General features: G+C 39.3%; 1 protein-coding gene across 2 annotated transcripts in view; it reads right to left on the bottom strand.

Moving 5' to 3' along the window:
• Nucleotides 1–2,636: 2,636 nt before the first annotated feature.
• cacna1ia (calcium voltage-gated channel subunit alpha1 Ia) overlaps nucleotides 2,637–24,674 on the bottom strand; it is a 77,606-nt gene continuing 55,568 nt past the window's right edge. The window contains exons 26-35 of one of the 2 annotated variants that reach the window (XM_056752974.1): nucleotides 22,820–22,953; nucleotides 21,399–21,469; nucleotides 17,803–17,881; nucleotides 17,581–17,702; nucleotides 15,796–16,173; nucleotides 8,024–8,170; nucleotides 7,291–7,428; nucleotides 5,785–5,953; nucleotides 5,446–5,678; nucleotides 2,637–4,755 (exon numbers count right to left, since the gene is read on the bottom strand). In XM_056752974.1, coding sequence (XP_056608952.1) covers nucleotides 4,129–4,755; nucleotides 5,446–5,678; nucleotides 5,785–5,953; nucleotides 7,291–7,428; nucleotides 8,024–8,170; nucleotides 15,796–16,173; nucleotides 17,581–17,702; nucleotides 17,803–17,881; nucleotides 21,399–21,469; nucleotides 22,820–22,953 — 2,098 coding nt within the window. In that variant the 3' untranslated portion in view covers nucleotides 2,637–4,128. The other variant, XM_056752975.1, reaches the window with a different exon arrangement.

Genomic DNA, 24,674 nt, shown 5'->3' with positions numbered 1-24,674 from the left:
GAAGCTAATATATTTTGCTACAATGTCAGCTGCATTCTAACATTTGAAATTAATTTTTTGCTGCTCTCTGTGATCTTGTTTTAAGGTCAGAAGTGCTGCCATCCAGTTAAGAAGCACACCGTAGATGACATTCGCCTAGCTTTATATCTACAACGTGTCTAATGGGGAAGATTGACAGCCATCGAGATTACGTTCTGTCCTCTGTTCCTGTTGTTTATGGAGTATGTTTTCGTTTTGTGTCTTTTATCTCCTCATCTCTTTCTTATCTGCATTAAATGTGGTGGAGCTGCAGTAACAGAGCCTGAGCAGCGTGTCAGGAGCGATTTGCTTTGTGTCACCTTGATAAAACTGATGCGTGTGTGTGAGCAGAACACCATATTTTAGGAATGTGAAGCCGTGTGCTCAGCAATGACGGAGTGCTAGTGCCTTGATTTAGTAACTGCCAAACGAACCAAATGAGAGAGGTGTTTGGGGATAAGGGAGAGCGAGAGATTGAGAGCCTCGAACACACCTACTCAGGGACGTACTCGACTACACCAAGCTGCAATTTAGTCCAAAAATACAACACCTACAAATAAATTCAAGCATTTCTTATCCTTTCGCAACGAGTTGCAGAAAATAGGGACACGTTAAAAGCTTTAGAGTACATCACAAGGGTATCTTTCCCATTGTCCTATTGGAGGTGCCCTGGTCATTACTGAAGATAATTTTTTTGTCATTAAGTGGGATGATCATCTTTATTTGAACCGTGTGACTTTTCCTTGGTGCTTGCTTTATTCCAGGCAGACGAGGTAATTACTCAAGCTCCAGATAAAAAACTGTCACAGCCATGATGTCAGAGGTTCTCCATACATCTCACAGACGTCCTCTAGTGCTGTAATGATTAGATAAGCCAGATTCAGAGCTTATGAGTTAAACATATAAAAGATACGACCTCCACAACTTTACAAACTGCAGCTACAGCTATGCTTCTCATTTGCCATTTATACACAAGTGGTAACCAGATAACTTCATACCTTCTATATAATAAAATAGTTCGATTTTTAGACCAGCGCAACAGCCTCAAGATTCCCTGGGCATGTGACACCACAGCCCCATAAGTGTGCCGTCATGACTCGAGGCAGCAGAGCAGATGACATTTAAAGGACAGATAGCTGGAGGGCAGAGATGTTTAGGTGGAGACAAAACACTTTGCCTTGGAGCTTTCTGACCAACCACATGGCTGTCCCCAATCCTGTCTGCTGTCAGAACCATCTTTTCAAGGCCATGCTACATGGGGCTTTATTGCTGTTTTACGAGGGGAATTTCAAGAATTTGAACTCTTTTGGGATATTAATGTCTACCAGGGGATGAAAGCTACAATAGTGATTTGACTAGAGCCAATGGAGGAAATCAGTGGACAGGAAAACTAGTTTCATCAATAAAACATGGTTGCAAATGTGGGTTTACTGTACATCAATACAGATTTATCCCTTAAACAAGGAAGACTTGAGGGGTGGGGAAAAAAGAATAAAATCTGTGTAAGCCTCAAACACTCTAAAATGCATGTATCATTGTCATTGGTCATAGCATACATGCAATTCAATTAATATAAAAGGATATGTACACGTTCAACCCATTGACAAGACACACAGAGCTGTGTATATGATCCATTATTCAACATCAAATACACCTCCTTAATAAATGCATCTTTAAGCTACATTATTACACGTATGTCAAACTATACAGCAACAGCTGTGAAGCACTTTACCTGTTGCTAATGTGAATCTGGCCACCGCTTCTGGTTTGCCGTGTTTGTGATGCAAACTTGTCAGAGCATTAAAAGCTAAGTCAAAATAAATCAACATTACATTTACCACACAGTTCTTCTCGACTCAGCCATCTGTTTCCCTGAGGAAACGAGCGGTAAGTAGTGGTTTTCCAAGGCCCTGAGTTCTAAATGACTTCATTTGCTCATCTGAACCGTCTGGAGCCCATTTATTAGTATTTACGCGTAATGTGATCAGCCCTCACATTGTGCAGGAATTGTGACACTGTGACTCGACAAAACGCCAATCGATGAGAGAATTTCTTAAACAGATGAATGTGTAAATGATAGTTGGATTCTAATTCTTGTGGCATTGCGCTGGATGGCCGCACTGTTGAATCTCATTGGTCCACTTTATTAACTTATTTTGTTAAATAAATATCAAATATATTGTAGTGAGTTTAGTTAACGAGGTTAAATATTCTATTAAAAAAATTCACCGTGACATCATTATGTGTATTTGGGGAACACATAGCTACTGTTTATTGCTGTAGTGTGAGACTAAGCTTTGAAGTCATGCACACTAATAGCAAAATTGTCTTGTAAGTTTCATGAACACCTTGAAAACTAAGTAAGCCCTTTGTTGTGGTGTTCTGCTGAAATCAATTTAATCTGTGAATGGAATAGGTAGGATATTGACAATCCTGCACTTGGTCCTGATTTAACCAAAACAGAACGGATGTATGTACAGAAATCCAACATCATGTATTGACGATAACAACCAATCAAATGACAATGAAGTTCATCAACAGGCCTAATTTTGAGAAACAAGTAAATTGAAAGAAAAAAAAAAACCACCAGGGGAACTAAATACTACAGCAGGCTAAACTAAGAATTCATCATATTTTGTATATTTGTCGTACCTACATTTGAAACAAAAAATCTGCATTTGCACATGAATTCACATGACTAATGGAGTCTAAACTACATGGAATAAAGATCAAACGAGTGCATTTTTTCAGGAGGAGGAATAATAATAAGAGGTGCCCTACTGAAGTCCTGTAACCATGCTAAAGAAAATTCCTGCATAAATAATCGAGTCTGCTGCAAATCCAATTAACCTAGTTACTGTATGTCGAAATGAAAGCTTAATGTCATCGTTGTACTCATCTGACATGCCATCCAAGGAACAAAATACAGTAGAAGCTCCAGGGTTCTTGAAGAAACGTTAAATCCCATGGCCTGTTCACCATCCGTTGTCTGGCTGTGTTCACATCATCCAAGAGTTTAATGTAATCCACAGTTTAATATCCGTGTTTTGTTCCTTTTTTTCAATCCATTGGTCCTTTACATCCAAGCATACAAAAAGTCCCCTCCACGTAACCAAAATTATAAAAATGGAAGCCACTTGCAGGGAATAAAGTCACACGTTTCGGGGTTGTGGAGAGGACTAAAGTGACAACCGTCACCTGTTTTTTTTTATTCCAGAGCATATCAATAAAAAAATATCTGAGTAAAAACCTTTCTGCTCCCATCCAGAATTGACATCTTCATGTGGTATTTGATAAACTGGTTGTCTTTGTAGAGACTACATCATGCAGTGGACTGTCCAGTGTCCATATTTTTCCCTCCTAATGGAAAAGGTTTTGCATTACATTTGCCCTTTACTGAAATTGATAAATAATAGAAACAAACCAATAAATAAATAAATAATCCAATAAATAACCGAAACATAAAATAAATAGACACACAGAATAAAGCATAAAACACAGCATAAAACAGACAAAACCATAAACTCGAAGGCCTTCCTCTCAACTGCATTCAGACAAACTAACATAAAAGGACAAAAAAATTCAAAAATTGTGTTTTGTGAAAGAGTTAATGTCATTGAATCATTATTAATTTAACTTAATCTAATCATAAAACATGTCATGCCCTGTATTACAGAAGAAAACCTCTTTACTACTGTATGTTTATGGTCGGTTGCTCTCTTGCTCTTTCTCTATATATTTTTACATATAGTTCATTTTTGATTCACCATAACCACACAATTCCTCACGGGATTCAGCTTTGCGTGCACTGTTTGTTGTCTCCCTGACACGATAACTCGGGTCGTACAGACATCTGTGTGAACAATCCCCTCTGAGTCTAGTCATGCACAGAGGGACTGAACCCTATTCTCTCAATTCCCTCCAACTAGTGACTCTGTTGGACACTTACTGAAACCAGTCCAAGCAAATACAAAATGGTAACAGGTCACAAATGAAAACAGGGAGCTAGAGAGATTTTTTGAGACGGAATGCCAAGAGTCAACTCGCTCTCTGAAAAAAACAGAGAAACCGGGCAGTTGGCCTTAGAAATTACTAACACTAGGTAGAGTTTCATCTATTTTTGCTGGAGCCTACGATTGTTATTTGGCTTGTACTTTCCCCGTCCTTGCCCTGGGTTGCTTCCGACTGCCTCTCTCTTCCCTCTTCCTTCCGTTCTTTCCAGGGTCCGCTGAGATTACCCTGTGGCTCTTTTGCAAAAACGTGCCTGCCCTCCATTTCTTGGGATGTGACAGTCCCCTGGTCTAAGCTGCCAGTGCTGTTGCACTTTTTCACAGATGTAGATGCTAGAGAGCTCGGCAGAAGCAAAGACGTGAGCGAGAAGCTGCTCAGGGTCTCCGAGAGCTGCTGGCTGTCGCAAGTCTGGTTGGAGCTGCACGGTACCATCCCTGTGTCATCGTCGGATGGATCTACGGAGCCTTGCCTAGTGTTGGTTCCGCAGCTGCTCTTGCTACGCTGGTGCCCCCTGGTGGTGTGGAGGTTCTGGGCAGCTGGTGGGCTTGGTCTCAGGGTCTCTGTGGAGAGATCGGTATCCTCATCAAGAGGCGTGTCTAATAGGGGAAGGGTGAGCTCAGGGTTCTGTTGGGCAGATACAATGAAACTGAGCCCTTCTTCCATGGTCGTGGGGAGGCTGCCCTCTGAGCTGCCCGTAGCCAGAGAGGAGTCGCTGTGAGATGGATACTGAGGGCAAAGAGAGAAAGAGTGTTAAGCAGGAAATTAATAGCGAAATGCAAAAGAATGCCACAAAAATAGATTAGGCTAAGGCAAGGAATTTTAAACCAGGGTCTGTGGATCCTCAAGGGACTTCGACAGCAAGCTAAGAAGTCAGAACAAAAAGGGGGCAGAGGAAAGGAAAACTGACTGCAAAATGCAATTTGAAAAAGTAAGAAATAAAATCTAGGGGTTTGTATATATTGAATATCCTGTGTATATATATATAATGTATTGCATATCGTAAAACAAAAAACTTAAGATATGTATCTTAGAGCGGTCAACATGTGACCTGCGACAACTTGTATATTGTTTTCTGGGTTTTATTTGTGCGAAATTATATTTTTTATTAATATCATTACATTACATTTTCTGTGTTTCATTTCATGAAATGTGCATATTGTTTAACCATATAATAAACAGTAAGCCCCGTGAAGCTTTGGTTTACATGCAGTGATTGTATAGCCATGATGCATTGCGACTAACCATGCCTATTAGCATTATAAAATCCCTGTAAACCAAGGGTTTTTGGGGCTTGTTGCTTCAATACATCTCTACAAAAAATCTGCATACATGAAAATAAATTGTTGTCTCATATTTAGCACCCATTTAGAAGGGGCTAAACCGATACATAAGTTTTACATGTGTGCAAGCTCATACTTGTGTGGTGAGCAGTCTGGTATTGGCTCCAGGAGAGCGCAGAGAAGCCCACGAGGCTGGTGAAGTTAGCCGAAGCCCTCTTGGTTTGTGTCCCAGTCTGCCACTGGGAGGAGCAGGGAGGGCGGCGGCTGCCGGGTGGAAGAATTCAGCAGGGAGACGAATGGGAGTGTTAGAGCCGCTCAAACCTCCTGAGACTCCTGCAGACTCTCGATTACTGCTAGAGGGAACTCCACCTTCACAGGGAGACAGCGGAACAATATTACGGTCGATGAATAGCTGTGTTTACTTCACAGAATAAGTCATTCATTTTTCTCCAGTGCTGTGAAAGTGCCACATTACCAATGCTGTGACGAGCAGGTGTGTTGTGACATTGATGCGGACTTTGAAAATCAGCCCCCGTCGACTCTTCCTCTGCCCCGGAGCTGTAAACTCGACAGGGTCTTTGCAACCTGCTGTGACCTTTCCCTCCTGGTTCTTCTGAGCTCAGAAACTCATCGCAGCCCATTTCCTGAGAAGACAAATTTACATCTTAGCTCTTTCAGGATGCTGGGGGATCTCATTTAGAGCTCCACTACAACAGTAATAGAGATCAAGGGATAATTTGGCTTCTGGTGGATCAATGAAGCAATCTGCAGCACATATTTTAAATAGCTGGAGATGTTGAAAGTCTTCCGAAGAATTAGGCTGTCCGACAAGCAAAGCTGCTTCCCCTCCCTGCGAAGAAGTACAAGCCCCATGAGGCTTTGAGATGTAGAGTAAGTACTTACATACAGTAGTTATTTAATTTCTGTTAATGAGGGTGAGATTGTGGTCCTTCTCACTGTTTAGAGTTCAATAAAGGCTCAAAGTGGGAGATTGAAGAGATTACATCACAAGATCAGAACATCCAATGTTAACTTTTTCAGAGACAGATTTACGGTGATTGAATATATGTGAACATACAGAGCAAGAAAAAAATTAACTATTTTCAATTCGACAACCACCTTAAGGTCTGTCATGCTACACAAATCCTGTTAAGATGCAAAATGTAAACACACATTTGTGTATTGCATAAACTAGCTACCAGATTACGATGTTTACATTCAAAGCAAAATCAAGAAAAAAAAATCTATGGGTGCTGATAATATATAACCTTTACCTAAAAAACACTGTTTAAATCAATTACATAAAGTTATTGAAATGTGGATTGCCTGTGATCAACTTAATGACTTCAATCATTGAGGTATAGTTTAAACAAAACGCAAAGTTTAAAGTGATAGTTCACCTTAAAATGAAAGTGATGTCAATATTTACTCACCCTCTTGACATTTCAAAACGTTTTTGCCCTTCTTTCTTCCACAAAACACAAAATAAGCTATTTTAAAGAAAGTTTAAGCGGGACCCGGGACTTCTATTGTATGAACACGAAAACCAAGTGAATGGGTGCCAGTTAACAATATTCTTCGAAATATCTTGTTTTCGTGTTCTGCCGAAAAAAAGGAAGTCATACAGGTTTGAAATGACAAGAGGGTGAGTAAATGATAACAACATTTTAACATTCATCAACTCTGTCAAAAAAACACAGGTTACATACTGTACTTAACTTTACATGTCATATCCTGCAAAATCATTTCCGTCAGATCAAATTATAAATCAGGATTATAAATTTACGATTGCAAATCATGGTAAAAAGGATGATCACTGATCTATGCACTAGCTGATTTCATTTTACGGATGGTAGCTTTAAGAGGATAAAACATGTTAACATCTCAAATGATGAGTTTGAACGGTGAGATAATTGCATCAGATCTCAATGGCTGCAATACTTGGAAATATACACAATTATGTTTATTAGACAAAGTTCACCTTGCTCCCCTTTCCAGCCATCTGGTACACGCTCTGTTCATCCAGACTGAGGTCATCAGGCAGCGCTGGAGAAGATGACTTATCTGAGAGCTGCTCTGATCTTAAAGACGCCTGCTCCAGTTCAGCCATGTGGATCTGCTGTGGGTCACAATCAAACAAAATGAAAATCAGAATCCATTGCATTTCCATTCCTGCCTTGTTTTGAAATGTCGCTATCAATTGCTATTTATTTTTAACAAGGTGATGATCTCTTTCCAAAAAGACCAGGAAGAAATTTGTGTAAATCAAGCAGAGAGACTTTAAGAGTCACATGGAGTGGGACGGACTCCTGGGAATCAGAGATGGATGATGAGCAGAGACAGGGGAGAGGAAAACAGACTGATAGGCTGACAGTCAGGCACAATGGAGGTATGACAGGTGTGGAGGTTACTGCTTGAATTACTCCCAACTGCCCTTGTCCAGTTTGTCACCATGATGTATACAACAGGATATTGTGTGTGTGTACATCAATGTTTATTCACACCCAGTGATGTGCTGTAGTGGAATAATAGATTAGCTGATATAATAGAATTGTTCTGTGATACATCTTTAATTTTTTAATATAGCTAATGACATTATGGAGCGCAAGATTAATGTAACAAACTTTGCTCAGATGTGTCAAGATACCGAAGACCTCACATGATGTTAATTGAAAAAGGATTTGATTTAATTCAGCTCCAGTGTGAGGGGGTACCTCCTGCGGATGAGTCCTGCAGTCTTTGCAGATGGGTGGGGAGGAATAATGATGGAAGACTGAGCCCGAGAGGTTGTCAATCATCAGCATCTCTCCTTCAAATGAGTCTTTGATGAGCAGAGAGACACTGTCCAGCCACAGGTTCTCCTGGGATACAAAAACACATCATCAGACTTCACATCACTGACTTAATACCAATAACTCTCCAGGACTTTCGTGGCATAGACACCTTGCAGCATCTAGAGACACCGCAGACCAAAATTTATTGTAAATATTTTTGATAGACCAATCCATTCCCGTATAGCGCATCTACAAATGTGACGACAAGTAATCCAAAATTTGATTTGATGTTGTATCTTCGCAAAATTTATGTTTATCTACTCGAAACGTGATAGATGTCATCGCAGTCATGACCTGAGTTAACATACACGGTTTCGGAACAGTGCCACTTCTGGTCCAGAGATATAAAAATGGCTATTTTTGATAATAACTTTTGAAAACTTTTGTGTAAAATCATAGGAGTGGTCTTCTTTGATTCCTTGACCCTTGCCGAGTTGAACCATACCCAATGTTCCTCATTCGTCCATTGTGGGCATCGCCCATTTTTAATTTTGTCATAAAATGCTGTATTTTACGAACGCAATAAAGTATCGCTCAAAACTTGGTTCATCAAGGTCAAGTTCTGAGAAGACTTGTAAAGTTATAGGCCAGTGGTCAAAGAGATATAATGAAATGCTTATAACATTTGAAGAAATAAACATAATGGTGTTCAATTAACATTAGTATATTTGTTGGCCCAAGCCGAGTTGTCATATTCCACCATTCTTCCTGGTCGCCATATTAAATTATATAGAAAACATACTTTTTTTAACTCCTTCTATACAATTTGTCAGATTTGCACTAAATTTGGTATGTAGCATCTTGAAACATTACCGGCAAAAGTTCTTAAAAGTTCCATGAATGTATGTCCATTACTTGACGTTTATATCAAACTTTTAATGTCCAAATTTGCTGTTTTTCAACAAATTTTATTTATATTTGTTAAACCCAGTGACGAACATATGGTGACTTATAATAATGATTTATGTCAACAAAAAAAATCATGAAATATGAAGATACAAGGTTTCAGAAGGACAGCACCAATATACAAAACCGAGACATAACACACACACACTCACATACATACTACACACTCTCCCAGCAGGGCTGGACTGGGCTCGTTCGTTATGTCCGTGCGCAATTGCATTCCGGGTTTTCTGGCCCCTTGGTGACTGGGTTCAGTCCACAATTACGTTCCACGACTGTATTTCACGTTCTGGAGGGGTCTCCCACCGCACATCGGCCCACCGGGAAAATACCCGGAATGCCCGATTAACAATCCAGCCCTGGCTCCAAATATACACCCAACACAGTCCTTGATTGCAAAATTGTGAGACACTCCCTAAACACACAGTATCAGTATGTAGAGTAGTTCCAGATTTCTTTATGGACTTGCTGTAAATGAACAACATTAAAGTTCATATAAACAAACAAACAAACCACCTCAAAAGTTATCAAATAGAATTAGGCTTTGAGCTCCCTAAACACGATAACAAAAAACTTCAGACCGCATCCATCAATGTCTAGCTCACCGTACCTCATAAATGGCACGTCACTCAATGCTTAATATCAAGATATTATAAAGATGTTGTGTATAAATTATTCTAGACCAAATCGGATTTCCACAGAAGTCTAAAGATCTGACCGTGGCCTTTCTCTGAGAGCTTAGCATTGAATTTACTCCACAGGCAATAGAAGCAGGAGTCAACTAAAGGATCAATCTAACCCAATCAGAAGTGCTGTTATCTAATGACAAACATTTATTTTCTCAGGTAATTGTACGTTTTGCTTCAAAGCCAGCTCATTACGCGAGTCAAAAGCTTTTGATTTACCTCAAATAAACAATTAAGTGGCGACGGCTAATTAGAGCTAGATGAAAATTGATCTCACCGGGCATTATGTAGGATATAATTCTAAGTGCACTCAGTTATTAGCACACAAACTCTTACATAAAACAGAAGTCTTCACAGTGTGGGGCCTGGGCTTTGTGTTTGTCCAAACAGTTTGGCAAAGTCCCAATGTTCACCTCAGCAACACTAATGAGAGTAGGACTGTAATACTAGAGATTTGTAGCCCTATTCTAACTCACAAGCTGCTATTATCCCCTGAAGATTAGCATCTAGCGATGCAGAGTGTTAAGAGATCACACACACACACCTCTGTAGTTAAAGGTACGGTACAGAGCTTCAAGTAACCAATTTATGGTTCCAGCCATGACCCACAGAGATAATGCGCCGCTCGAGTCTGGCTGCGGTCACCGCTACGGGCACCGTGGTCACATGCTGCAGTGGAAGAACAATCATTGTCATTATGTTTCTGAGAGCCACCTCTATGGTTGTTATGGTTTTACCAGCACATGCACGGCTCATAAACCGTAGCAGGCGCACGGAGCAGGAGAGTGCTGTATAATTGGCAGGGATGGATTTTTAATGACACTTTGGCACATGGCAAACCCAGCTTATCAGAATCACAGCATACAGGCACTTTAGAGCTCTTAAAAATCACAGGTGGAATTTTACCTGGCTCTTCACAGTCCTGAAGCGTACACACAAGTTAGCGTACACATGCCGGGGTTGTCTTTTAATGAGAGTTCTGTCAGCCTCCCAGCGGCGGATCGTTCGGCACATGGCACGGACAAGAGTGAACTCAGGGAAGAGCAGCATTTCTCTGCCGGTCTTGCACTTTTGCGAAGGTTGTGCTGTACGAATGGATGAAAGACAGAGAGCATCTCTCTGCGGTACTGTCTTTCTCATTCTCTATGTCTGCCTGTCTCTTTCTCCTCTGCTGACTCTGGCTGCGGTTTTGCACAACGCTGATCATGAGCAGTTATGATGTGTCGTTGGGGAGCATGCTGTACCTAATCAGTACACGCGCTGTTTCCTCCCAGAACCACACACCGGGGCACATTGAGTTACCGAATTTATACACTTTAAGAGATATATTAAAATCACTTTCACTTTTACATATTTTTCTGAATTTATGATTAAGTCTGACTTATTTTTGATTGTAAAGATAAAAATTATTGGTGTTCATTTTTTTGCAATTGGACGTCTTTAATTTTTTCTGATTCCTATTTAGATGCTAGGTACAACTTTGCAGGGAGTAAAATGTAGGTCTTAATATAAATATGAATAAAAACAGACAAGCTATGTTAATTTGGTATCATTTGAAGATACTGTAAATACTCAGATACACGTACAGTACTTGACAGCGCCATCTGACTCAGACAATTACCTTACATTTCCTGGCCATGGCACACAGCGTGAGCAGAAGCTCAAGTGCTTGGAGGATGAGAAGAGCTGTTCAGCAGAAATGCTGCAGTCAGTGTGTCAGTGCGCAAGGCACAATCCAGAAGACACGTTTGGAGTGGGAGGTGACTTCCCACCGCATTTAAAATATGTTCTTTAATAAATACACACTGAACTGTGATTGAACCCGGGATCCAAGCCCCTCTCAAAATTTGGCCTCTTTCAATTTAAGCGAGCTTTATCGGCATAGAGAGTAACTGTCTGCCTTGTGGGAGCAGATCGAGGCAGCTGGTCTTTCACTAAAGAGGAACAGTGCAAAATAACATAAAGAACCACTACAATACTAATAAATCATCTTCGCATTAAACAGAATTATTTAGCAGCACCAAAGAAGGGTTTTTGTTGATAATCTAACAGACTGGCATACCTGCTCCTATAGAAATGCCTGTAACAGTCACCAGCATCATGCTTCTGCGATGTGTCATGGTCATGCACCTTCATTTGTTACAGCCTCAAAATATGAATGTAACAAGGTCTATTATTGGTTTCTTGGGATTTGATTTATATAAATAAATAATTGACATAAACCAAAACAAAATAAATCAACATAGATGGAGATGGAGCTCTCCTGAATAATTGACAATACACATATCTCAACTACATAATATGTGGTACTGTATTTCCTGCAGAAAGACATAAAAACCATAGGGAAGAAAGTATAAACATGGCTGTAAAAATAATGCAACATAATGAAAACAATCAAACAACTTTGATTTATGTTCACTGAATCCTGTACCTTGTCAACAGCAGACAGGTATGACATATCATCATTTAAGGGCCAGCAGGGTTTTTAATAGATGATGAAATTATGTGTTCTATGTGATGAAATGCGGTTTAGTCTAATTAAACAGGCAGCATGATTCTGGATGATAGTCTGAAGGGGGTAAATAGGTGTTGGAAATAAACTATCTATCTATCTATCTATCTATCTATCTATCTATCTATCTATCTATCTATCTATCTATCTATCTATCTATCTATCTATCTATCTATCTATCTATCTATCTATCTATCTATCTATCTATCTATCTGTCTGTCTGTCTGTCTGTCTGTCTGTCTGTCTGTCTGTCTGTCTGTCTGTCTGTCTGTCTGTCATTAAGTAACAGTTCACTAAGAGCAAACCTTGTTCCTGGAGGTTCACAACCCAACACATATTAATCAAACACACCTGATTCAATTTCTCAGCCCATTAGTAGAGTACTCCAAGCTGAAATGGCTGTGTCAGATAAAAATAAATAAAAATATAGTGAGTTTGTGTTTCTTAGGGGACAGAGATGGTAAAGACCCCACTAAAACACAATAATTTCTGTGACAAATACTACTGAGCACTTATGACCACTTATCTTCAATAATGACAGATTTGCGTTACTCCTGTCTCTTTATACGTCTGTTCACCTCGCAGAGGAGATGATATGTTTTAGTCTGCTGACTTGGCTTCTGCCTGAAGTCAAACTAGTTTTTTTCCATTACTGTTCTGCTGACAGTCATACACATCTCTTTCCCGTTTCTCTCTGTCTCTCATTGTCTCTTTCCCCTCTCTGATTCTTAGTCCCCAAGACTGCAGTTAGTGATAAGGAGTAAGCTCATTGCATGGATGTTGTTTCTGCTTTTGTGTGAGTCACGTTCTAAAACTTTCTAAGGTAAGGGACATCGCTTTCTGTAGGCAACGATCTGTACTGTTGGATCAACATATTCAAAAGCATACTAGCATCATCATTGGGGTTACTGTAGCCCTAAGGATTTCAACTACACAACCACAGCCGAAATGTTAACAGGAAAACAAAAACCATTAGGGTGCCATAACAGATTTTGAGCGTTTGATGCCTTATTCATACTACATGTATACAACGTAGGAAAACTGTAAAAAAAAAACATTATATTAATGATACATGCACCAGTAAAGAAAAAAGTAAAATGGGATGTTCAGTTCATGTAGCTCAGTGGTTAGAACATGGCGCTAGAAACGCCAAGGTCATGGGTATGATCTCAGGGATTGCACATACTTAGAAACAAATGTATAGTGTATAGTATAATGCAATGTTAGTCGCTTTGGATAACAGCGTCTGCCAAATGCATAAGGCCAAGGGATTTAATGTAGTTTATTACATGACGTAATATTTCATAAACTGTTGTATATATAACGATTATTATATTCTCGCCATATCTATTGAATTTTTATATATATATAAATAGAGCTTTAAGTCAAATTCATGTTTTGTTAAGTGTTTTCTTTTTTGTTTATCAAATAAATCACACTCAAAATACGAGTGTAGGGAGGAGGAGAGAGAGGCAGTTTGTAACTATTGTGGAGCTAAAAGCAAAACAGATGTTCAATTATTTACGTTATTATATGTGGAGCATAAACATGATATAGATAAATATTGTTATTGTCAATAGAGGTATATTGTGACACCCCTACACTGTACTCTTAACTTTTATTTATAAAAGTTTATAAACTTTTTGTTTATATAAAACTTTCGGTAAAGCCCTCTTAACTGCACAAACCTATAAAGACGTGCAGTACAACAACAGCTTCAAGCTAAGTGCCAGATTTACTAACAGCTCACGGTAGAAAAAAATACTGTTTATATTTCCAAAAGACACGCAGTGAAAATTAGTGGACACAGCTTTTTTTGCGACTGAACTTTCTCTTCAGATGCAAAATTTATGATAGGAGAGTATTTAAATGACTCACGCAATGCGATTTACCAAGGTTTGTGCTCATAATAGTACTGGTATTTGAAGATTTATTTAACACAAGTGTTAAACTCTACGCTTATTTGCACTGCTCTTAGTAGATTGCGTAGGTCATTATGGGAATGAGATATTGTGACATATTGTGAGAAATTTCCACTCTAACCTGCACTTTTTTAAACTGCACTTTATGTTCTCTATTCCATATTCAACAACGGTTTGTAAAGTTTGAGATCAATTTGTGACTTCAACTAATTGGGAAATGGTACATTTATAGCAGCACTTAGCAGTTTAGATCAGGAAATACTGCGGTTGTAAAAAAAAACAAATTCTGGCTAAGTAGCATCACAAGGCATGGCCTTGGAGTTAAGGCACTCCTGAGTCCTGAACATATAAAATTGTACAAATCGCACACACTCACGATCAGATGCATTAACACATGCAGCTTCACTACTGAATTCATGTGCTTAATATAAATTCAAACCTTCAATTACAGTAGCATTCCATTGCTCTGTCTCTCCCTGTCCTCCTACTTGCTTCCCTCTTCTCTCAGCAGCTACATAATCTGCTGCAGAAGCTAAAAATGGACAGGTAAAGACAATTATAGCTCCACAATAGCTGCCTGATAGTGAGTCATCATTGCGTTTGTGCGAGTGCACATCTATACCAGTGCACCACAATATTTGTCACTATTCCGTTTTTAGCAGATCTATCTGTGAACACGCCAAGTACTGACTCCTGATTCGCTATGATGGATAAGATTCACTAGTTAATCATTTGATCCCGAACTTAATTACAAAAACGGTGATTAATTGTCGCTCAGTGTTTACATGTCTCAGAGCGTCGGAGACTGACACAAACATGTTGCCATGACGACGGGACCCAAGCTGGGGCGAGTCCCGAGGCTCTCTAATGAAAACGTCTCATTCTGCCTTTTCTTCCCCCTCATTATGCCTCTTCTGCCCTTTTTAGCAGACCCAAATCATACTCTGACTTCACGAGCAAAGGGCAATAACATTTTTCTATGCTTGAAGACAAATGATTATGAGAAAACGCTACACTTGTTGACACCGTCCAGGAGATATCTACTCATTTATTCATCAATTCGACAATCATTAATTCATTCCTCTTTAACAATCCATTCATCATTCAATCATCAATCCATATATCCATTATTAATGTGACCATCCATTCAAACAAACCTAATCTTAATCAATCCTCTCCCCATCCATCATTCAATCAATAATCTCATCTCTCTCCCGAACAGCAATGTGAACATCCATCCGTCCTTTGTCCACCAGATCATAAATTCAATCCATTTTATAAATTCATTCCAGTTAACAAGTCTTAAAGGGGAAGTTGACACAAAAATAAAATTCTTTCATCACTTATTCGCCCTTATGTCATTCCAATCATGTATGACCATTTTTTTCTACTTTGGAAACCAAACCTGATTGGACTCCATTGACTTCCATTGTATAGACACAAAACCACTGAGACATTCTTCATAATATCTTATTTTGTATTTAACAAGAAAGACTCATATAAGGGGTTTTATTTGACATTGGGAGAGTAAATAATGCTATTTTATTTGGGGGGGACGCATTCCTCCATAAAAAAATTGTCATTCAATCCATCCCTCAACCCCTGTCAGTGCTGAATGTGTCCTACCTGGGCCGGTGAGTAGAGTTTCCTGGCACTGTTGAGTTCACAGGCCCCTGTGTGTGTGTTTGGGGAGTGATGTGGAATAGCAGAGCTTGGGCCAGCTGCCTGAAGCCCCCCTCCACTCCTCTCTACCCCTCCTCCTCCCGACCCTCCGATGCAGCAGAGCGTTCCCTGGGCCAGCTCAAGTTCAATCTCTGCATCCATCTCAGCCTCTTCCTGGGCTTCTTTGTTTGAGTCATCCAGATGTTTCATCAGCACTGCCACGACCACATTGATTAGAACAAACTGAGCCGTCAGTACAAAGCTCACAAAGTACAGTGGAGAGATGAACTGCAGGCTGGGATTGCAGGTGTATTCGCCGGGCGGGCATTCGCGAAGAGTGTCCTGCAAGAGTTTGGAGAGAAAGAGGGTTAGGATAAATATATTTAATCAATAAGGTGCGAGAATTGGTAAATGTTAAAATACGTTCTCCAACTACTCATAGCTATGCTTGAATAAGGAACGACTAGCAATAAATCAGCATGCAGGATTGAGGAATTAATGGGATGATTCACCCCAAAATTTTAACTCTGTTACTATCTCCTTTATTTATTATTATCATTTCAAACCTTTATGGCTTTCTTTACTATGTAGAAGACAAAAAAATATTTTGAGGAATGTTGGTGATGGCACCCATTGACTTGCATTGATTTTGTGTACATACAATAGAAGAAAATGGGTTCTGCTGTTGTTCGGTTACCAACATTCTTCAAAATTTCTTCTTTTGAAGAAGATAAAAAGTCATTAATGACAAGAGGGTGGCTAAATGATGATGACATTTACACACTATCCCTTTAAATGGTTAAATTATTCATGAAACTACAAAAATCCTTTACTACGGGCTAAACCTCCTAGATGCGTCTAGTAACCTGTATAGTACACAGCGTGACAGCTGACTTCCCCATCATCCTCATATCATGTGCGGTTTGATACAGACTGCCGTTTCAAACAATAGGAACAAATGCCATTTTCATTCTAAATTATTCTGATGTAATATCAACACTCTCTCTTTTTATTCACTCCAAGGATGCAGCGACTGAGTGGCAGATGGGTGCAAGCTCTTTCAGTGATTTTGCTTGGCCACTCATGCGTACGGCCCGGGAAAAATGTAGTGGCTCTCTGCAGGTACACCGGAGCTCAGGTTGTAATTTACAACTTTGATTACAGTGATTCAGCTGCCAGGAACCCATTGCAAGCTTCCATCACCTATAAACCTCATTGGGTGTGTGTGTCTAATGGGGGAGCATGTCAACCTCCATCAAAAACACCCTTAGATGTGTGGGGGCTGTTCTGCCCTCGATATCGCATCGATATGTTCGCATTTATTCAGGTGCGCATTACCACTGGGCTGAATGCGCTGAGCTGGCAGTTTTTCCATCATATAGCTATAATATAAAATCCCGGCCAGAGAGAAAACGTAAAACTAGGCAGATTCTCTTCATATAGGCTGATAAAAACTCTTATAAACTCATTCTTATAGATTAGCATTAAAGATGAGAGAGAGGTATGGAAATGACTGATGATGAAAGTGTGGTAAAATACTGTGCAGAGAAAAATGAGGAATAAAGAAATGACACGTATAAGGAATAAAAATGTTATATATCCAGATGAGCTTGAAACAATGTTTCTCTATTTTGGTGGCTTAATGTAACGAATATTACACATATTACCGTCACTTTTTGGATTTTTTTTTCGAGAAACTTTAAATGAGATTTTCTGGTATGTCTTTTGAATCAACAGTAACTTTTTTACCTTCATTATACCGTTCCAGTTATCACCGGTGGAAACCTGGAAAAGTGTGAGGAACGCCATGCCGAAGTTCTCAAAGGTGGCGTGGCGACTCATGCCCTCACACGGGTAGTCCTCATTACACACTGCAGGAAACAAACTGAGCCATTAGACAAGGAAAAGAAAGAGAAAATGGGGGGGCAACAAATAAACCAAAAAGAGGAAAGAAGAGTCATGTGTTTTTACCCAGCTCTCCAAACAGCTCCACCCCCAGAGCAGCATAAATAAAGAACAGAAGCATGAAGAGCAGGCCAAGATTCCCCACCTGAAATACATCAAATGAAAATCTCAGTACCTAAACCAACACATAAAGTAATCATTTAGCACATGCTTTTTAAGCACCAACATAAGTGAGAAAAAATGAAGCAAACAAGCTTTCGTTTAGATATGGATTTTAAGAATTTATAAGAGTTTATGTATTAAACTCCTACAGCTCTGCGAAAGTTTTCTAAGTACTCAAATCGCATGTGGAAATCCTTGTATTGCAGAGGAAACGTCACCCTGGGGCTCCACACAGATGGAACGAGCTCCCGGAACAGACATAACAATAACAAAAAACGCCGTAATGTATATTTTGTTGTCTTTGTTTCTGCAGTTTGTGTCCCTCCGCAGTCGTAGGCTAAGCCAAAGTTGTACCGGCTTCCCTTCAGCTAAATGAAGTAGAACAAATGTGTGATTTTACAGAAAGAGCATAAATGATTGATGAGACTAGCGGTCATGTCACAGGCGCTGCTCTGGGAACAGAATTAACCCTCTTAAGAGAGGAAGTGACCTGTGTCCTAACACAGCCAAAGCTTGCCCAAAGGATAAATGTGAATTTAGGCTGGATTCAAAAGCACACAGTCGATGCAAATCACAAAAAGAGCTAAGACAACAGTGAGGAACAAAAACACACAGGCGCTAAAAGCTAGCCTAAAGTGGCAGTCATTATAAAAACAGTGTGAGAGATGAGCGCTGAATGCGTAAATGGTGAATAAAACAATCAGCTTAGATCATGTTAAAGGGTTAGTTCGCCCATTCACTCACCCTTATGTAATTTCATAGCTGTATAAATTACATTGTTTCGATGAACACGGAACAAGATTTATGGAAGAATGTTAGTAGTTTTCAGTACGGGATATCATTGACTACTATAGTAGGAAGAATGAAATGGTAGTCAAAGGTGCCCGAGAACTCTTTGATTTCCAAAATTCTTCAAAATACCTCTGTACTTCTTCGACAGAACAAAATAATACAATATTTTTTTCCAACTATGGTAGTGGATGATGTCCCAGAACTGAAAATTACTAACATTCTTCCAAATATCTTTCTCTGTGTTCGTTGGAACAATGACATTTATACAGGTTTGAAACAAATGTATAGTAAAATGTAAAAGATGACCGATTTTTTTTTTTTGGATGAACTATCCCATTAATGTGATTTGTACAGTGATGTGATGCGTTTGGTCATGTTGTTTTATAGGGCGTGTCCGTGGGTGTGATGAAACAACAGCTGAGCTTTAATACCATTAAATGCAAATAATGGCCAATCTTTCTGTAGCAGGACAAAATCTTTGTAGCGCTAGTGACAGACTAGAGAGAAACTGCCTATCTTAGCATTGAGAGAAATATTACAAATGAAAAACCTTAATGTGTGCGCAACATCTCCAAAACTGCTTCATTTACTAAAGAGGCCTTTGTGGTTGTGTTGTAAACATTTTAGGATTCTTGGCTGCATTCTCTCTAGCTCTCTAGACCTGCCACGTGCCATCTCACTTTGTTGGCTCGAGCTAATAAAGTTTGATCTTTTGACTCCTGGAACTTTCGTCTGCGAGATTCATCTTCAGGATTGAAAAGACAACACCAAGTGCCTATATTGCCCAAAAGTACATTAGAAACTGTGGTAACAGATTACATTGAAAGCTTTAAAAGTGATAACATGATATTCAAAATATATCATAATACATAACATAATACCATTAACATTTATGATAGCAATTACACTGTCCACTATATTCCCCATGAAATCAAAGTTTTTTTCACAAACATCTTTTAGACGTCTATGTGATATCTGCATTAACATCAAGAGATGTCTCCTGTCAGATGTCTGTAATGTTTAGGATTCAGAATGTATGTAAAACTGCTTTTTCTAAGCTGTTTATCAGATGTTTTTTGCACAGCAGATGTTTTCCAGATCTCCAAATCTTTAGCAGACATCTTACAGACGTACATGTGCTAGCTGGGCTGGCTTTTGGCATGAGTGTGTTAACCTAACAAGGATATCAATTCACTAGTGTGCTCAAAAAACATTAATAAAATCACTTTTTAGAAAAAGAACATTCAAAAATAATTATGCACTTCTGCACTTCAATTTCTCAACAGACATCCATGTTGTGAATTAAACAAAACACTGTTGGCAAAACACTAAGCATTATTTTAAAAGGGGAGGAGCCACTCAATATGTCTACCTGAACTTCCTGCTTTGGTTGACCTTTAAGGCACTTGAGTGGGTCTCTAAAGAATTCCATGGTACAACAAAACTGTTTATCTAAAACCAGTATTATACCATTTCACTTTAATAAGTGTAGGCTATTTTGTTAGTGTAGTGTATGTATAATATACTGAGAAAGAAAAATACTAGTTATATACAAGTAGATGAGCAGCATTTCTAAAAGAACTAGAAAAAAAATGAAGAGGCATTTCTGGAAGAACGTGCAAAATGTGTGACCAGTCTATGGGAAGTCTGCGTGAGAATTGTGTCTGGTGAGCTGGTGTGCCTGAGTGACTCTTTAATCGGCTGGAGTGTTAATTACCTCACAGATACCATTGGGGATAAGACATTGGGCCCAGCAGTAATGAACAAGGGATCAATACCCACAGAGGAGTAACGGTTAACTCCACCCTAGAGACGTCTAGCCAGTAGATCTCTCCTGAGGCACTAACTGTACAATTCTGTTACCAACAACCTACTGTGTGTCTGGTATAATAACGGTGTGTGAATATGAGAGGGATTTCGAGTGCCTTGTTTCATTTAGATTTCTTTCATTTTACAGCTCCTCAAACTTTTTTACAGAACACTATTGGGGGTGGGTCACATTCCTCTTATGCCCTCCCAGCTAGGACAGATACGTCTGTAAGATATCTACTAAAGATCTGAAAACGTCTGCTGTGTAAAAAAATCTGCTGAGCATCTTAGAAAGAGCAGTTTTAAATCCATTCTTAATCATATACATCTTACAGACATGTATGACACCTGACAGCAGACATCTCAGAGACATATTGCAGATGAGTAAACAATAAAAATACATTTTACAGATGTAATTGCAGACATCGAATAGACATCTCCCAGATGTATATGTTTTATCAAGGGTAATAAACATCTTACTTAGAAGTGCTATTATTGGACTTATCTAACATATTTTTATTTCCCTTTATACAAAACATATGTACAGTTATGCATTTTATAGTCAATGTGTCCCTTTTATATGGTACAGTTTTCTGTTATTTTGCGCTTTTACTCTGTGAAGCACCTCAAAAGATGTTTGATTATGTTAAAATGGTGTGTCTGCAAAAGCAGTCACTACATTCTTATTCTGCTCTTATCTGCCCTCCAAGAGTGAGCTTGTGATTCCTCTGAATCACCAATTTTCATGGGCCGATAAGCAGGCCGTTCCTGTTGCCATCTCTGCTTGGATGACTTCCTCTTCCTCGTCTCTTTGAGCCAAACCAAAATGTGACCAAAAAGAGATGAGGGCGACAGTGCCACGGTGCAAAAGATGTTGAAGTTTGTTGATGTATTGTTACCTGTGGCAGGGCTTGAACTACCGTATCCAGCAGGGCTCTCATTCCTGTTGCCATCTTTAATAGCTTCAACACTGTCAAAGAGAGAAAGAGAGAGAGAGATGTGAGCAAGAACGAGTTACCAGTCAGTGTGCGTTTGTCTGTGAATGGCTAAGCCTTTCAGAAGGAGAAAAACAAAGTCTATTAACAGAGAGCGGCGTATACGACCCCCCCAAACCCCCGCCCACCTTGGTTTAATTCCAGCGTAAACGGCTAATGAGGAGGGAAAGAAAAGGTCAGGACTAAAATTAAACCTTCACACCGTTGCCCTCCGTCCATACGAAGCAGGCCACAGATAAAGAGTGATGGCACGCTGACTCAAGTGATGGCTAGGATTAAAAACCAGATTAAACTCTAGACAAACAGATCAATCCTTAATAATACAGCACCTCCCACCTGGGAAGATTATCTTTTTGGGTATGGTGTCATTTCTGAAGCTCATACTGGGTAATGAGGCACGCGTACCCTAAGTCAATCAGCTATTGGGAGCCCGACATGGGCCACTGACTGATCTGCTATCAGTGTGAAATCTTGAGAAGAAAATGAGAGGAATTTTTTAAAGATAAATACAATTTTTTGCAAAAATATTCTGCACATGAAGAAAGCTGGTTTATGTCCAGGCTGGCTGATGGAAAGATACCCTTGTTAAACGGCACTTTGAGGGGAAGCAGAGCTCGTACTGATGGGGTTCAAGTGACTGAACACGAGAACAGGCCTCATTTACAGTATTCAGATGTATTGGAAGCTTGCACTTGCGGTTCAAGCACATGCAATACGCATTGAGCTGTGGCGCTCATAACTGAGTTCAGATCTGATATGTGATCCCATTCTTTCCCTCTCCTTCCATTATTTCCTTTCCTCTCAATAAAAACAGATGAAAAAAAGATAAAAGGCATGAAACAATGGCTGTTGTGGAGAACCGTTGGCTATATTTCAGAGATTGTGCTGGAAAGAATGTGTATCCAGGCGATTGTAGGATTGTTGGTCTTATGTGGGCTGAGCCCCCTATTTGAACGTGAGCTGTGTGTCAGAGGAATCTCACAGTGTTTATGAGATCAAATCTGTTTTTTAAAACAAGATCAAAACTATAACACACAAAAAAAGTAAAATCCTAGATGATGAACTAACCGACCTCATTAACCTCCACAGCTGACGGACTATCGTGACGCATCCATACTTGTAAGAACTGGATTTAATGGCAAGTAACTTTAGATAGCTTACTGTACCCCCTGTTTTCAGCAAATGTTCCCATAATCACACATTTTAAAGGGCACTGACAGCTTAATCGCAGATCTTAAGGGGAGCTGAGATAAAAGACGGGGGGCAAAGCCTCTTAAATAGGGTCGTGCAATGCCTATGATGTGTTTGTTGTGTTTGTGACTAACCACGGGCGATGCGCAGGACCCTCATGATGCGGATAATGGTGGGGTTGATAGGAAGAGCAGCACTGATCTCAATCTCCTCCAGTGTGATGCCCATGATTGACAGCAGAACTATCGCCAAATCCAGCTGGTTCCACCTGCACATACACAAGGGACAGATTTGCTAATTTATGACAAAATTCAAGATTGATGCACAAACTTTTCCGTTTAGTTTCCATTTGCTCTGGTAATGCATTTTCCCAGAGAATTGGCTCAAAAGATATGAACATTTGAGGCTTGGTCTGGTCAAGCAAGCAGCTTGGGACCTAGACTGTTGCTAGGGACCACTTAATAACACCCAATTAAGAAGAATTAAGGACCCACTCCAGCACAAGTGTGACCTCATTTGCTAATGTGAGACGGGGAACGGCTCGTTTCTTATGCCACTGCACAAATCACAGCCGCCCACATCTGCAGCGCTGGAACTTGCCGACGCCACACCTGTCGGCACACACACCTCATTCGCCACGGCGCTCATAATTGTGACCTAGTTAACAGGCACAGGGAGCTACAACAATAAATAATGGCTGTTGAAAACTTTCTGGCGTCATGCTTGAATAAAACAGAAAGTGGAGAGCGGGTGCCTGTTTGTTTTTCTTTTCTTTAAATGGGTCATTACTGTATATTCTCATAAAGTGCCAGGTCGTCTGCGGCCAGGCGAGAACCCATGCTCACCCGATGCACACTGATACGTGTCAGTATTCGTTTAAGATGAAGAAAGCATTCCTTTAGTCTGTCTATTGATAGGAGTTCTATTAGGGAAACAAACACAGGAGAGAGAATTCATTAAACCCCCGAGACAAATAACCCTATTCACTCTCTCTTTTTTCTCGCTCGCACTGCAGTCAGGTGCACTCTGCTCTATTAACACCATACAGGGCTAATTTTATTTCTATCTGCAGTCATAAATGCAAAAGCAGAACCAACATTTTTGTCAAAATAGCATCCTACAGCGTCAGAGACAACACGGTAAAGTGGTTTCGGTCAGGAATCATTTGTTCAGGAATCATTCGTGTAATTGTAGGAGCGGAAACATAATAACACCAGAAGATAATTTTTTTTCTCCCTTTCATGTGCCTCTGTTTAATTTTATTTTCAATTTATTGCAACTAATTACATGCAAGGTTATTTAAGTTTACTAAAATTAAAACTTTCTGTTCATTAAAATTATTGGAAAAAATTAACTGAAGGAAAAATGTAAATGTTGCCTCAAAAATGAACTCTAAATCATTCAAATTATAATAATAAAAGCAAACAAAAACTTAAACAAAAATTTAATTATATTAGGGTTTTTAATAATATTATAATAAGCAAAATAGCATCCTACACTGTTAAATTAGAATAATAATAGCAACATAAATCCAAAATATTCCAAATAGCTTTAAATCCATCCATAGCTTTATTCCAAATAAAACTTTAAAATGAACTACAAATTAAAACTAAAAATGTAAAAAATAAAAGCTACTGTAATGTATTACTAAAACTATAATTCTTAATACTATATAATTCTTGTCTATTTTTATATTTACTGTTACATTTATATTTTAATGTTACATATTGTGTTTTATTCTTCACTTAGCATCTTGTTGTTATTGTATATTTCTTATTTCATGTAAAGTATAACGCTTGGGAAATGTTGTAATTATATACAATCACGCCAAGTACCTTTAAACTGAAATTCGAAAGAAATGAAAACGAGAAGAAGAGGAGATGTTCAGAAGGGAGGAGAGAAAAAAGGTGAGGAGATGAGAGAAGACAGAAGACGAGAACACGAAAAAGGAGACATGAAGAAAAGTATGAACAGGAAAACGGTAAAGTG

This window comes from Triplophysa dalaica, chromosome 7, assembly GCF_015846415.1.
Source record: "Triplophysa dalaica isolate WHDGS20190420 chromosome 7, ASM1584641v1, whole genome shotgun sequence".
NCBI lineage: Eukaryota > Metazoa > Chordata > Actinopteri > Cypriniformes > Nemacheilidae > Triplophysa > Triplophysa dalaica.
This window is presented reverse-complemented; position numbering and strand designations above follow the sequence as displayed.